Source organism: Melopsittacus undulatus, chromosome 9 (assembly GCF_012275295.1).
Source record: "Melopsittacus undulatus isolate bMelUnd1 chromosome 9, bMelUnd1.mat.Z, whole genome shotgun sequence".
NCBI lineage: Eukaryota > Metazoa > Chordata > Aves > Psittaciformes > Psittaculidae > Melopsittacus > Melopsittacus undulatus.
Genome location: NC_047535.1, coordinates 8,540,350 through 8,556,886, shown reverse-complemented (window position 1 = coordinate 8,556,886; position 16,537 = coordinate 8,540,350). Strand labels below are relative to the sequence as shown.

Below are 16,537 nucleotides of genomic sequence, written 5' to 3'. Positions count from 1 at the left end.
AAGCCAGGCCAATGTACAGGCAGGAAAAGCCAATATTCCTACCAGTTCCCAGGGCAGACACGGGTTTGCACAGTGCATCTGGCACCCGCTGCCACCCTTCCCGCCCGTCTTCGCCTGGGCACCGCGTCCTCTATTTCCTATCGTATGATCGCGTATGCTTATGTGACTGTTCACTTCTCCAGCGCCTGCACCCCACGGCAACAGCCCCGGCTGCGAGGAGGCAGTGAGGAGGCAGCTCCCAGCGCGGACCCTCGCCGCGGGCGGCCCGGCTCTCCCCGCCACCGGCGCCGCGCCCCCTCCGACCGGCGGGACGAGCCCAGGGCGCGGCGGAGCGCGGCGGGGACTGCCCGCTCGCATGGATGCAGGGACCGCGCCGTGCCCTGGGGCGGGTGTGTGCCTACGGCGGGGGGAGGCGTGTTGTGCGGCGGGGCCACATGGGGCGAGACGGACTGCCTGCAGCGCAGGGGGCGACGGCAGCAGCCGCTACTCACCGGGAGGGTTTACCGCCGCCGGCGTTGCCATCTTGTCTCTGAGAAGAATTAAGACAAATGCAAGAGGGGAGGAGGGATGCTCTGAGCAGCCCGGGGAAGGGGACGGCAGCCGGCGCCGGGGCGGGCGGGGGGAAGCGCGGGGACGGCCGCGGGTGCTCCCGCCCCGGGTACCGGCGGCGGCGCTCCCCGCTCTGCGCGGGGCGGCCCAAGATGTCCGATGGACCCCGAGCCGCGTCTGCTCATGCGCCGCGCACAGTGAGCATGTGCCGGGCGGCCGCACATGTGCGCTGGGGCCGCGCCCGCCGGCGCCCGGCCGGGAGTACCCCCTGCGAGCACCAGGGACATGGGTCCTTCGCCCCCGGTCCCGAACCGGATGCGCCCCTCGGGGCTCGAACCCGCGGACCCGGTGTGCGCGGCTTCTCATGGGGTGCGAGCTCCCTGCAGGGAGGTCTGTGATGAGACCCCGGGTGCTGGTTGGCGTGTCGGTGTCGGTGCTGCCGTCTGCCAGCCCTGAAGCTGGCACCCAAAACCAAAGACCCCGCTGCTGGATGCAGGAGAGGAGCCTTTGGATGACATTAACACCACCGCTTTTGTCCCCGAACGGCGACGTCCCTTCTCCCACAAGGTGGGGATGTCCTCTGGGAGATGGAAGTGGGACAGAGCCCAGCAAGCCTGAACACCTCCAAAGTATCCTCCTTTTGGGGTTCAGGAGTGCCATTTCTGTGAGACCCCAGGACCAACGCACACACTGACATGGGGCTGATGTTCAGCTTGCTCAGCTGTGATGTGAGCCGTAGAGCTTTTTAGCGGGGGGTAAGAGGAGCTATATTGTCATCTTCACATTACAAATAAGTACATTAAACATATCTGACTGCAAGACGGATAGTGCTATACAGAAACATTTCAGTCCTTTCTTAATACTACTGATTACCAGGAATTACAACAGAAAATGTAAGAACTCTCTGAGTTCTTTAAACAAATATCCAAGAATTCAGAGACGGGCCATTCTGGGCTCCAGGTGGAGTGTAAGAATTGAATTGTATCCCTCTAAAACCCGTGGTTTACCTCACACTAAGCTAAGTACTGCAACTGAACAACTGATCCTTTGTAACTCTCTGAGCTCACATTGTAAGGTTTCCCATTGCAAACACAAGGACTAAATGCACACTTTCAATGAAACCTGAGATTTTTCTCATAATCTCAGGTCTTTCAGGGTAAAAAAAAGCCCCAGTATCAAAGAACAAACAAATTGCAAGATTTGTGAAAAGCCACCAGTGTAATAACTGCAGCAGTCACGTGTAGTGTGTACATAATACTGATGAAATAATTTTGACTGCTTTTTCACACCCTGGAATGCTGCAAAGGCATGTTAATTTTTAAACACCTCCGCATGTCTATGCTCAGTTGCCCTGAACAGCCCTGCAGAAGTTAATGGAAGCACTCAAAATGAAAAGTTGCAAATGAATCCCATGCTTTGCTGAATAAGTAACCTGGAATAGTTTAGCCGTTAAGATGTAAATTGGCAGAAAGATGGAGAAAGCATGAAAGCTGTGTTTACTCATTTCCTCTAGATGAGTTTAATCAGAGTAGCATTAAATGCTCCTTCTTACCTAGAAAGTTTACTTTATCTTTGATTTATTGTGGTTTTGCCCATCAGAAGTTGAGCTGTTTTTCTAAGCATCTCACTACTTTAGTGCCTTCTGATGGTGTGAAGTTTTGGATACTCAGCAGGCAATCTTAATTCTTATCTTAAGGCATTTACCCTGCTAATACTAGAATACTGTGTTAATATTAGTAATTTTGTAAATACAGTTTATTTCCATTCAGATAAAACATTGTGATGATTTCAGAGATCCTTGGTCACAGTATTTCTAGATTCTTACCTTCAATGAGGAAAGCAAAGTTTGGAAGAGCTTACCCTGCTGCAGAAAACAGGTTGTAGCTCAATTCCTTTCTGTAAAGTCTCGTGTTCAAATTGCACAGGTAATACTGCTCATGAGAACTTTTCTATGAGCCTGCATTATGTCAAGATACAGACATCCAAGCAGTCTATGGGACAAACCCCCTGATACTATGTTAGTAAAATATCTTATAAAACCATAATTTATAGCACTGGGCCCTTGTGAAGCATCCTCTGAAGGCATTTACAAGTATCCATGGGTTAAAAGTTATCCCTCTCTTACAGAAAAGCATTAATATTTCTTACTTCATTTCCGTTTTAGAGATAAGGAAGCCACCCCAGAAGAAACAAACCTGGACATATCTGACAGTGTGCTATCATAGCTTTCAACAGATGTATGGAATAAGCCTGAATATAATGACTGAATATAAACCAATACAAGTGTGTGTGTTGTCCCCTTGCATAAATATCCCATGAGACACTAGATTAGCCCAGAAAGAGCATATTGCAGCCATTATTTTTGATACTGTGCTCCACCTAAATAAGACCTCGGGGCTTAGGATGGAACACGTTCTGTCAAATCTACTGTGATTCAGACATCATTATGCAAAATAAAGCTGCTTTTCTTTTTTTGTTTGGTGTGAGCTTGGTTGACTCGCTCTGTTCGGTTTCACACATAGTTCTTTGTTCACTTAAATAGATTGAGAAATGAGATTGATTTTCTCTCCTCCCCATCTTCTCTATCTTGATAGGCAGCATTAGCAGAGCCTTTCAGAATCTCTGAAACAATCCATAAATTAATGGAACTAATCTGTGTTTGCTTGTAATAAACTACTTTGTTGCTATCTCATTCTGAGCCTTTCCATACCTGCGGTGAGATCTGTAAAACCAGTAACTGAAGAGACCATCACCGCTCTTAAAATTGTGTTTTACTAATGGTGGAAATGCGTGCTCTGTGTGTTATTCTTGCTGTAATACAAAGAAGCATACACAGTACAACATGAAATCACTGTAGTTACTGAATTAATTTCTTCAAGTTCATGCCAAGCTGTGTACCTCGAAAGCCTAATTCCTGTGGAAGGGGGCTCCGCACAACAAAAGCAGGAACAGCACTGGACTCTGCCCTTGCAGTTGCTGAGAGATTAAACAGCTCTCTATCAATACCAGCCACAAAATCTAACGCACATGCAAGTTGGCAAAATACAACATTTTTCCTGTTCATGTGGCACAACAGGGGGTGCTTCACTTACTGTATTAATATAATTACAAACAAGTGTTGACTTGATGTGTAGCAACAGGAAAGTAAACGAATTAAGAAAAGTGATTTTTATCTCAATCTTGTTACTATGTGCCAGAGAATGTCTGCTAGGTGTCTTTCAATGTTTGTTTCCAATTTGGAGGGCTATTATCACTAACGGTAAAACTCAGCATACATGCGTATTCTGCATCTTGGCACTAGAAGTAGAAATAGATCAGTAGAGCACAGCAGCACACTGTAAATGCTTTTCATTAATGCTTTTCCTTTGAAAGCTAGCTCTGGCCTGCAAAGTGGAAAACCTGGAGTTGTACCTTTCTATGTGTTTTCATCCCATGCCATGTAGTAATAATTTCTGAAACATTTTTTACTTCTTTATATATTTATGTGGCAGATGTCCCTGTCCATAGCAGGGGGATTGGAACTAGATGATTTTTAAGATCCCTTCCAATCCAAACCATTCTATGATTCTATGAAATAGAGGAAAGAAGAGTTTTTTATTTCCTTCAAAAATCTGAAGTCTTTCCAAGATGGTTTACTCTGTGTGAATAAATCAAGTCCACAAACAAAAATCACAAAAGTAAAAGGTAATAAACTGAAGTAAGTAACAACAGTGTCAAAAATGGATAAAAAAGGTTTTTGGCTTTCTTACCAATTTATGATAATTCCACTTTAACAGAATTGAAAAACAAGGTCTGAAAACTTGAACCTACAGTTCTGCAGTAGAATTTTCTTCTCTGGGGACATGAAACAGACAAGTTTCAGACATTTTAATGCAGTATAATCAAAGCCAGGGACATTAATAAAGTCTCATACTTTAATAAGACCTCCCAGCTACAGTCTTTGATCCATGTTTCTATTGTAATTGAGTTAGTATATTGCACCCAATTCATCCAAAAGTCTCAGATAGTTTGGAATAAGGGTGATATATGTATATATATTAAGCAACCCCATCTACCCAAGTACTCAGAACTGGATCATTACATGCCCCTTTTAATTTGTTTCGTCACATATGGATGACCACACTTGCCTAAATAAGCTATAGAGAAAATGATGACATTTAAAGCATGAACTATCATAGGAAGGTCTTAAAAGCATTTGTTAAGGAAATTACAACCTTGTTCTTTAAACTGTCCCATATAATTTAAGAGAAAATTGTATTCTTCCTATAAAATGCAATAAAATACCAAGAGAAGAATGTGGAAGTTATATTAATCTCTATTCAGTCCTGGAGGTATAGAAATGTAATTTCTATTATATTCTCTACAGTTATCACTGTTAAATTTTGCAGTGGTTTTCCTCCAGGGAAAATGACATTGAGTATTAGAGAAACCCTCCTAAAGGTGAAATGTCTGTGGCAGAAGTCCTCTTACCTAAGAAGTGGAACTGAGATCAGACAAGTATTTTTCTGCTAGTAAAATCATGGACTAGGAACCAAGCACACAGGCATCTTTTAACTTCAGCTCTAAGGTTTCAAGCTTCTCCTAAGTTTGCATAAACTTAACTATGTGTTAACCAAAATTTAAACAATGAAACTTGATTATAAAGCCAGAGAGAGGAATAAGTGGTGCAGACACATTAGCACATAACTCGCTTTCTTTACAATGTTTGCCAAGCAGATTTTATTTTACTTCCTGATATTAACATCCCTCACTGGCAGAAGCACTGCCAACGGTACACATCATTAGAGACTGTTGGTGGTTACCTCAGGAGAACTGACCACATGGAGTCTGGAGATATAGCTTTGACAGTGCACACTTGCTGGTATTCCTGAAACCCTTCTGGGAAGCAGGCAGGTAAAAAACAAAAGAACTATAAATAATGCTGGTCTACTTACCAAAACCTTGAGATGCAAATAAAAAGATAGATCCCAGAAACAGCACTGGGACCTGAATCAGCAGACTGACACAGAGCTCAGAACTATCTGAATCAAGCCTTTTTTCCCCAAATGCCATGTTTCTCACTTTGAAATAAAATAAAAACTTATTCATTTGAAGGGATGTGTTTCCGCTATGTTTTAATCAGGATATTATGATTTAGAGCATAAAGAGACCTATTGGTTTGGAGACACAGAAATGGCATTCCAAGTCAGTAGATAGTCATGAACATCCTAATCCTTTTCCACCTTCAGGAATAAGGGTAAGAATAAGCTAAATTCTTCAGGAACAAGCATGCACATCACTAGTAGCTCCAGCAAGAGGAAGCCTTTCTTTAACAATTTTGCCACTGTGTGACATCCCCCAACCTCACTACTCCTACAGTAATAGCTGGAGTAGAAGAATTGTCAGTTTAATAAAAATGAACAGTAAAATCAGAGCTGATACCTCTGTACGGAAAAGGTTGGGTTTTTTCACTCACTGCTTAGGATGGGGCCAAATTGCCAGTTCCCAGGTTCCTGCTGCCCCATCTGCTCTATCACAAAGTCTATGAATGCATTAAAATGTAAAGATTAAAGTAATGTAACATCCACACATCTTGGCAAAAGTATTTAATTTCTTGGTTCATGATTTCTAGATTTACAGTATTGCTAGAGTTGATCTGTTTGTCATCCACAAAAGATTGCTATGTTCTGGCGTACAGTAAAACTAACAGTAGAGCCAGGGCATGTTTACATTTATGGGAATGCATAGAATCATAGAATAGTATACTTTAAGAACATGGTATGTTACAAAAATACTGCTGCCAACTTAGTGGAGGCCTTTGCCTTGTTTGGAACGAGAATTTATGAAGAGTATTGTGGTAAATTTCATAAACAACATTCTATTCTCCTTACAGAGTTTTCTTTATCTCATCAGAGAGATTTACTGAGGATCGAAAGCTGCAAAAAGACTAAAATGGAAGATCTCACACAGTTAATTGCAACAAAACTGTCTGAGTCCCATGAGACATAGAAGGCAATCTGTGTTTTAAGGAAAATAAGAAATTATGAGGAATCTGAAGCATGCTGTGCTATTTCAGTTGAGCACAGGACAGCTTGAAAGAACAAATATGTGAAGAAAGTGTCTGTCTGATACTTGCCCTCTATTCTAATGTGCTCCTTCATTGCTTTCTTTACCCCTTCTTTCTCCAGTTACACAAGATAACAATTTCCAAGAACCATAAAAGAGAACAGAAACACAGGCATTTAATTGTCTTATAAATTGAATTATGATTTATGGCAGGTTTACATTTCACAAGTAAGACATTATGCAAATTCTCAGCAGATCCTTCCATTTAAAGCCTGCATGAAATATTTTTGGTAGCTTCCTACTTGATTTTATTTCTGAAATATACAAACCGAACACGTGTACCTGTGTCTCAAATAGCAGACAGTACATGCCTAATTATGTTCAAAAATCTAATCCCTGAATTATGGAATGCATAATAATTCATTTCTACATTAGCAGAAGTGTTCTTTAAAAGTGATGGCACATCCCTTACCATATGCTTTATGGTTCTTGCATTTGTGTTAACGAAGAAGGAAGAACCATCTTGAATATTTTAATAGCTAGATATATAGTCACAGATAATTTTACAATCTTATCAATCCATCCAGATCACCTCAAATATAATTTTAATTCTTTTACTGTATCTGATAATATATAAAAATTAAAGTGTATTAGTATATTTGTTAAAAACAGTTGTCAGTATATAAAACTAAGCAGACTGAAGATCCACCTCACCAAGCACTTTGTTTCTGGCAGTGTCAACTAATGCTGCAATGCTTCAGAAAAGAGGGTAAAGAGAAGGCAAACACTGAGTTATACTTCCCTCTGCTGTACTCTTGCAGCTTCCAGCAAACTGCAACTAAGGGATTTGTGCAGTAGGAGGTTTCATCTGCATAATTAAAACCTCTCTTAGCATTAGCCCAGTGTTCTGAATTAATTGTAAAATGTCACATCAATTAATTTCTATCCAGCTGGGCTGGATCACGTATTGATCCCCTCAAACAGGATGCTGAGTGTCAGGATTTTAAACAGCACATTGATAGAGTTGGCACACAGATTCCTGTTTTGTAGCTGCATCTTTTGGGGTAGGAGATACTGGTACAGTGCAAATAGCACAGCAAGGCACACTGGGATGAACGCTTTTAAGAAAAAGACTGGAATAACAATGCCTGAAGTGTGTGGTTTGAATTGGACAAAACAGTAGGGAAATCTGTCACAAAGTATCCAAAGTCCAGAGACTGAAATGCATTTTATTGTGTTCATCTCATCTAAATTCACTATACCTGAGCATTTGACATTCACAGAGTTCTGTTGAAGATAAGGCTCCTGGAAAATATTAGATAAATGCATTTGAGTGGAAGCTAGAAAATAAGGATCTTCCTTTTCCCACTCATCTTTGTCCAAGAAAACAAAAGGAAGAAAAAGTAGTTACTGTTTCACAGTTCAGTCACCATACTGCAAATTCAATGTGATGAGAGCTAGGACGATACTTTGGGCTTTTCCCTTTTGGCTAGCACACTTCTGGAAAAGCCACTTATTACTGCTCCAGAGCAACATTTTTCTCCTCGTGTCATTCACTTCAGGGCAGTTTGCTCACAAGAACTCTGGAAATGAAATACCTGTAAAGCTTTGGCAGTGGGGTGTAAGCGCGACACTGGTTTTACATACTGCCTCTTCCATGATGTATTTTATCCTGTCCACTGGAGTGAGCAGAAGGACAAATAAAGAGAGACCAGAAGAATGGTGGATTGGACCTAGATGATCTTAAGGTCCTTTCCAACCCTAACTATTCTATGATTCTATGATTGGTGGCTGATTCTTCAGAGCCTGAGCTACCATTTTGTAATGTGATGTTTACAGGTTTTGTCAGGGATTTGCCATTCTAAGCACGTTTGCTTCACCTCAACTTACAATCTATCAGAGTATTGAACGGTGATGGAAGACAAAATCAGAGAACAGGATTTTTGAGGAATGCCCTTGGTGCATTGGAGTTATAGAGGACCACAGGGATTATGCTAATTCCCAAACCCCAGTAGGGAGGATATTAAGCTATGCAGCTGTATCTGTCTGGACAGGGCTACACATTTTTCCCCATGCTGCAATTACATTGCCAGCATCTGTGGTGATGACTGTGAATGATGGAGACAGACAGTGAGCAAGTGCAGAAGGGAGCTGTGTGAAATGTGGTTAGCCAGAGCCTAAGTAATAAAATGAGATCACAGGAAAGTACTGCCCCCAGCACTTCCTGGAATGGTGCTGGACACAGCTGATCTTCGTCTAAATTTGACTTTAATCATATTTGGCATCAGTCTAATGTTTCCTCTGTGGCTCCTCTTGCCTGAAACAGAAGATTTCCGGAGAGGACAGTGAGACTTACTAATTGTGATGAGTCTGCCTGAAAGCTGCTGGATGTTACAGAGCCATGTAGGCAGAGTCACCTTTTGAATGGTCAAAGCCCAGAAGCGACAGTGTGTACACAGTTTTGACACTGTCCAGTGCCAAAATGAGGATTGGATAAGGGCTGCATCCCCCTATTTATCCCGAGCTGTCTTTAGAATGACTGGTTTCTAAAACTCCAAGTTGAGTCTTCGAGAGTTTCTCCAACCGACTTTTACAGTAACAACCTCTCTGATTTTAGTGTCTTCTAACGGCCTGAGGAAATCACGCCTTCAAGAATCTCATCCTGAAGTGAAAGTTGGTCATAAAAATAGGACTGAGTACTCTGCATTTTCCCAGTGAAAATCATTCTCTCTTGTCATTCCCAATGAACAAATTCCTTGCTATGTGTTTGAGGGATTTGTGATACCTCTCACTACCTTACCCTAGGAGCACAGATGAACAAATGAATAGCAATGTGTCCTGAAGACTATCAAAATACATAATTTCCTGCAATATTTTTCATGGAAAACTATTGATACAATATTTTCATAATAATGACTAATATCAAATGCTGTTCTCAGACATTATTTGAATTGTTTAAAAAAATAGAATGAACTTCTATTAATACCATATGGGATCAGATTAGCCCTGCTGCTAATATTCATGCTAATATTCATTAAGCAGGCAACTCCTTCCATCTTCTCCTGCTCAAAGCAGTAGCAAAATAGACATAAGATGTGTGATTACCAGTTTGTGGGTGATAGAATTCAAGGTCATGTTGAATTACTAATCCTCCAACCATCACTTGGTAACACACAGCCACAAATACAAAGCCCACTGCACTGGGTTGTGTTACAACAAAATACTGATACTGGGGAAGAAAAATAATTTCTTAAAATACAAATTATTTTTCTGGAATTCACACTATATTTACCCCATAATTTTAAGGGCAGATTAACACTAGCTTTTCTGGTTTTCTGTATTGTGTCTTCAGAATCAAAACTCTGCCACAGTCAAATGAAGATTTGAGTACCCACAATTAAACGGCATGATTCAATGTTTTCACATTCTTATGTGCGATCCTGCAGGGCACATCTGAGGATTAAAATAGAGAAAAACTCGGTGGTAACTGCTCATTTATCCCTGTCTTCACTGCCAGGCAAAAGAAATAATACTCAGTAAATTCCTGGCTTTTTGTCAACACCAGATCACATGGGGTTGGAGCTTCACTACCACGTAGTCTAACATCCATTACATGGCTCACCAGCATTGTCTTGTTTGTGCAGAGAAACATGTTCTTCAGCAGCCTGGGCTTCCTACTAATACTTTGAGCTGTTAAAGTCTAAGTATTATATATACTTTGACTTTATTAGTATATATATACTAATATTAGTATATATTAGTCATATATACTAATGACTATATTAGTATATATATATATACTATATATATAGATATATGCTATATATATAAATGGACTCTTAGTTTCTATTCTACCAGGATTTGGAAGTTAGACATGCACCTCTTGCTAGCGAGGGGTGACCATTTATAGGGATGGTTTTAAGGAACTTCTGTAGCATACAGTAGCACATAGAACTGCCCTGGTTTTATCACTTCTCAGGCATACATACATACGAAAGGGAGAAGGATTTTGAGTTCCAATTAACAGATAATATCAAGTACTTGGCCTGATGCCACACACATCCTACAATTCTAGTCTTTTCCAAAATTAATTTCCTTTAAATAATCTCTCTCTCTCTAGTCCTTCCTGATTATGAGAGAGATGTTAGCTTTTGTATTCATTAAATTGCCAAATAAGCCCTAAAATAGAGGTCGCTGACATTACTTGAACAGAACATTTCTTTTCCAGAAAACATTTCTTTTCCTTTGGAGCATGCATTATTTTCGCCAAAAAAAAGAAATTTTAGAAAAAAAGCTGGAAGCATTATTTACTTACTGATTTTATTTCAGTCATTATCAAAGTTGCCACTTTCAGTCAGAGAAAAATGTTTGGTTTTACCTACAATCTTTACCTGGCTTAGCCTTTTGTAATATATTTTTGTAATACTTAAGTATGAAACTCAAAATAGGATAAATTGCAAAAGTCAATATGAAATACTTCTATTAAATAAAGCAATTTGCCACAGCTTTCTGGACTTGGGTGCATTGTTGCCACACCAGCCCCCCTCAGTTATTTTATGATCAGCTTTTTTTGAGGTATATTGTGGCTATATTTCCAAATACCCATGCCTAGCATCGATCATTTTGTTGGATTATTGACAAGACTGACATTTTTAATTACTGCCATTAAGTTTCAGAGTAAACAACTACATTGCTGTTATATTCAACAAGTCTGCCTGCCTGATCTGCTTATCCTGTGGTCCCGAGTGCCTCCAGCTCTAATTGCAAAAAACCCTACAGTCATACCTATGACAACAGCTAAATGATGTGCAAAAGTTCTCAATATAAAAATCTGCAAGATAATAAAATAGCATTTAAAAAAAAACCCATAAAATTAAAGTAAATACAAGTGCAGTATGCATACTACATTATTCATCTGCATTCAGTAAGAGTCTCAGTTTTAAATATATATTAAGCTCCTACATGATTTCCTTTTTACTAGACCAGATTGTGAAAGAACATCTAAATTCTCCTGCAAAATTTATGTTTCATTTTGCTGTGGAGCACAATGAGCTTTAATGCACAACACACAAATTGTCGTGTTCTTGTCTGGGGAACAGTCTTGAAATCATTAGTCAGTTTGCCAGCATAAGGAGCATAACATGGAATCTGTGAAATGCATATGGTAACAACTAAGTCTTATGACCAATCTGTTTTTTAATAACAGTTTGTGAATACCTTTAAAGTAAATTAGGTCTATTAATCTATCTCTGATTTTGAATGGGGGTTTTATCTCATGTCAATTGTTTCTTTGCAGTATTGATGTTTTATGCTTTAACCACATGTGCTGTAGTTAGAATACCAGAGTAGATGGGGATCATTAAAATAACATTTATCATCTTAAAATGTTATTGTTGGGTTTGGAACATATCTAGTCTTTTTAATGTGTTCTCCTTAAAGAGAAACAAATTATTTCATTTTCCTGGGAAGTCCAATCTGCTCTTGAGAAAGCCTTGCTTTAAAGCTGCTGTACTGTCTGCTTAGCTCCCTAATGTTTGGTTTTGTTGGTTTTTTTGTATGCTTATTCATTTTCTATTACTTTTTATTCTATTTTTATTTTGCCAGTGTCCATCTCTAGGAAGCCAGACAAGACTGACACGTGGCATACTGCAGGGAAATATGTGTATTTTATGTCCCACAAGAAAAATTGTTTGTCTAAAAGTGCACAGCACAGCTTTCATCTGCTCTAATTAAAGCATAAATGTCATTGTTCTGAGATTCTTTAAATTAGGTTTATTAAGCTATATGCCACACTTTGGAATGCAATTAATTCGTGCTTAAACTTCCCATTCCCTTTAATGTCACAGGGGATGCAATTGATGCACTGTTACTTAATATTTTAACAGAAGTTAAAGAAACTGAGATTAGGCAAATTTGTTGTGAAATAAAAACTAAACAGATCTCAGTGAAGCAACTTTTTCTGGCAAGAGTAATTTCTTTTGCATGTTATAGTGCTTCTGTATGTAACTTAAGTTTCAAAATCCTACTCCTTAACATCAAGGATTTATACACAGTTCATCCACTTTATGAACAAGATCATTTTTATCTGTAACTACACAAACAATAACATTCACATAAGGGTCTTGAGAGGTTATTTAAATTATATATGCCTCACACAGTTGTAAATGAATGTCCAAATTTTCATTGTGCAGGTTGGACTAGATATTAATCTATCATCTGAGTCATTAGAACCAAGGTTATTACTTCGAACACAAGGTTTAACTGTGTAAGCAGAAGAATCAGGTCCCAGAAAACCTCTTGGATTTGTCTTTTTAAGGGACTGACTAAGATTTCATAGACCAGTTTTACAGCAGATTAAGCGCTTGCAAGATTACATACCATGAAATGTTTTCATTAAAAATAAAAGGTAAGGACAAAAGCTGTAGCATTACAGATTAGTATATAGCTCTCCTGAAGTTCATACTCACCTACAGACAGTAGATCTGCAGGATGAGTTCCTTTGGACCTCCAGGAGTTCTGAGAAAACCAAATTATCCCACAAATAATATGACATAAATTTCTTGCTGTCAACATGGTGCTCAATTGCACACAAAGCTTTAAAAGAGTAAGCAACTAACAGGCAAGGTATGTGACCAATGCACTGTGTGTAAACTCTGACCTTCAAGCTTGCTTTTATTGAAAAAGGGTTTACAATGATGAGGACTTAATGTTTCATTTCTTGAAGTATCTTCTCTGTCTAATGTTAGTACTAAATGAAATCCTGCATTTCTTGCATAATGAGCAACTGCTAATTAGTGTGAGTGGTTTAAAGGAGTGTGCAGATGCAAGACCTTCTCACTGCAAGGAATGAGTATTAATGAACAGTAAAATGAGACTGAGGAGCTGAATATAATTTAAATCACTGAGAGAGCAACTCTCCATAGTCTACAAGCCTTGTGCTGTATGAGCCACAGAAAAAAAACACCAAAACTGAACAAAACGTTTTAAAAAGCACAATGTTAGTTAGCTATTAAGATCACTTGCTTATTTCCTTCAACAGTTTTGCATCTCTATTCCCACATTGTTAACATACACAATATATTTGGCTGGTGACTGTGTGGCATTGAGGTATTCTATCTATTAGAGACTTACATTTTGCCTTCTTCATTTCCATTAAGGACATTGCTTGCAGCTAGGAAGACATTTGGGCTTGAAAGTCTGACTCATAAAAGTAACCCTTAGTTCCACAAACAGTCCAAATCACAGAGCCAGAAGCAGCAAGGAGGGACAGATTGAGTTTCCAATCTTACCTGTAAGTTAATGAAGGAATAGCATGGCTGTTAATGTAGATGCAGTGTTTAGGACAAAGTAATTTTGTCTGAGTTTGCCCCATTGATAAGTAAAAGGTAGATGTAAGGTCAAAATTAAGATAAAGATTAGTTTATTAACAACATTTTTTCAGTAGATTCAGTCTGTGAATCCAGTTTCCTTAAGAAGACATTATACACTACCATCTAGATAAAGAAGTTTAAATTTGGATCTACAGAAGAGCTCAAAACCACTTCATACAAGGGAAACCATCATTTGGATGGAAATAAAGGCACAAAAACACTTGGTGTAAAGGGTGAATACAAGGAAAATAAAATCTAAGATGCAAAGGTAAATACAGTCACAGTGCAAAGATTTCTGACTTATCACCAATTCATATTTGTAATGAAAAAGAGCTTAGGATCTGCAAAACTAAATTCTCACATTAGTTCTCTCATCTCTGATATGCTTCTTAGAGACAAACAACAGTGTGTTAGTAAGGTCTTGCTAAACCAATGATCCCTAAATATGAAGAATGCGGAGACAGTAGTATTGTTGTATCATTGTCTTATCTGCCAAAAATAAGAAACAACATCTACCGCGACATGAATTTGGCTTTGACACAGAACAGCACAAAGTCAAAAAATATTTCTTTCAGTCCAGACGAAAGACATCTGACCAGCCTTTCCAGAAATGCCCTTTAAAAATCCCCTAATAAGCTCTGTGGGTTATGAAGTGATGTTGGATAGCAAACACAGAACAGCAAGAGGTAATAATATATGGTTTTGGGTTTATTTACTTATGACACAAGATTACTTTAGAATATGTGCTGGAAGAAGAAAATGCATTGATAGATACAGAGACACTGTGTTTCTATCCCATGGATCACAATAGAACAATTTGGGAAAGAAACAGTGAACCAGATTGCCAAACTTGTATAAGTGGATGAAAATAATTACTTTGTGTGGAGTACCTTCTTTGAGAATGGAGTCAGAAGACACAGCAAATACATTTTTACCTTGATATTCAGTGACTGTTATTAGTATTAGATAGCAGTGTAAAAAGATATTTCAGTTTTACTGATGTTAGGGCAGCCTTCCCTCTATCAGCAGTAAAATCAAAATGAAGAAATTTTTGCTTCATACATATCAAGGTGCTATATTTAGTGAGGTACTGTCAATAAAACATAAATGTAGACCCTCCTGTTCCTACTCATGTACTGTCTCCTGGTAATAGATGATATATTGTTCCTGTTCTCAAATAGGAAATGAAATTTATAAGTGGAATGAGAGTCTTAAATACCTCCAACAAGCCATTATGAAGTTCTTGATCACTCATCCTACCTATTTAAACATATCACCATTAATTTATCTATTCAGGTAATTATTTAGTGCTTATCTCTGTCTCCCATGTTCTGTGTCAATTTTCAGCAAGTCACAGATGTAAAAAAAATATACATATATTTAACTCCTATGCATGCCTTCCTGCCCTTAGTCCAGCTATAAATAAAATCAGTGTCTGTGGGAAGGCTCCAGATTACATCAGTCAGAGATGCTGACTGCTTTTGATCATTAAAAAAGTTTCCTTATTTATTTGTAATCATTTTTTTTCCAAGGAATAAGGCTTTGTTGTTGGCGAGTTTGAACAATTCATTACATTCAAAAACCGAACACAATGCTTATTTCTGTTATGCTGAGGAAGAGTAGAAAAAAGCAAGAGAATTCATGGGAAAGGGTCAAGAGCTGTAGATGAAGCCAGAGCAAAAATGCATCAGAAATCCTGAAAATCACTATTGATGGAACACAATGAATGTCCCTGAAACCAGATGTGCTGCTGCCAGTTCCCATACCCCTGAGCTGACATCCACTGGTCCTGCAGAAGACATTGTTACCATGTTTGTAGCCCCTACACAAACATCTCTAAATGCAGCACATTTCTTTTCCTAATTGCCAGGCCCGGAAGTCCTCATGGAGAAAGGTCACTGGGGGCTATGGCTGGTACAGGGCATTTGAGTATTAAAATACCATTCTCATCACTGACTCTCCAGTCCTACCCTCTCACTGAGCATACCTGGCAGGGTGTCAGAGTAGGCTCTCTAAGTACTGTGCAGAGCCAGGACCACTAGTGTCATCTTTTATTCTTTTCAATCATGCTCAAGACTCTTTATCCAAGTCCACATCTTTCCTCCAGTGAGGATGCTGTTGAGTAACGAAACAGAGATGTAAATCTGTGACAGTTGAAGACCTTGCCTTACCATGGGTTTCACGAGCCTGTCAATGTCTCCCCTGTGATGGCAGTTTCTTGGAAGTGGTCCTGAGCCTTCCTTTTACCTACCTTAGGCTGAAAACATGGTCAGCCCTTAGCCAAGATGCAGAGTTGCTTAGGTGGACATTAGTTTTGAAGAGAAAGATGCACAAGGGTAATACGTCACTTTGAAAACTCTGAGGTACAGTATTTCTGATAGACTTTATAATCCTCTGCTGTATGAGCTAGCATAGTTTTATCTTCAATGGTAACATGAAGCTAGTTCCTTACAGAGATGAAACAAAAATGAGCTGAATACTCCATGCTAACATTAATCCATGGGTTGACCTAGACATCCAAGCCCACATTGACACAAACTGGGGTAGATGTGTGCCTGTAACATAACTGGCAT

The 16,537-nt window shown here is 39.3% G+C and overlaps 1 protein-coding gene across 1 annotated transcript in view; it reads right to left on the bottom strand.

Moving 5' to 3' along the window:
* The window catches only part of ARNT2 (aryl hydrocarbon receptor nuclear translocator 2), a 104,209-nt gene extending 103,638 nt beyond the window's left edge, over positions 1–571 (bottom strand). Inside the window, exon 1 of the mRNA XM_034066267.1 lies at positions 492–571. Coding sequence (XP_033922158.1) covers positions 492–522 — 31 coding nt within the window. The 5' untranslated portion in view covers positions 523–571. The remainder of the gene's footprint in view (positions 1–491) is intronic.
* Positions 572–16,537: the final 15,966 nt, after the last annotated feature.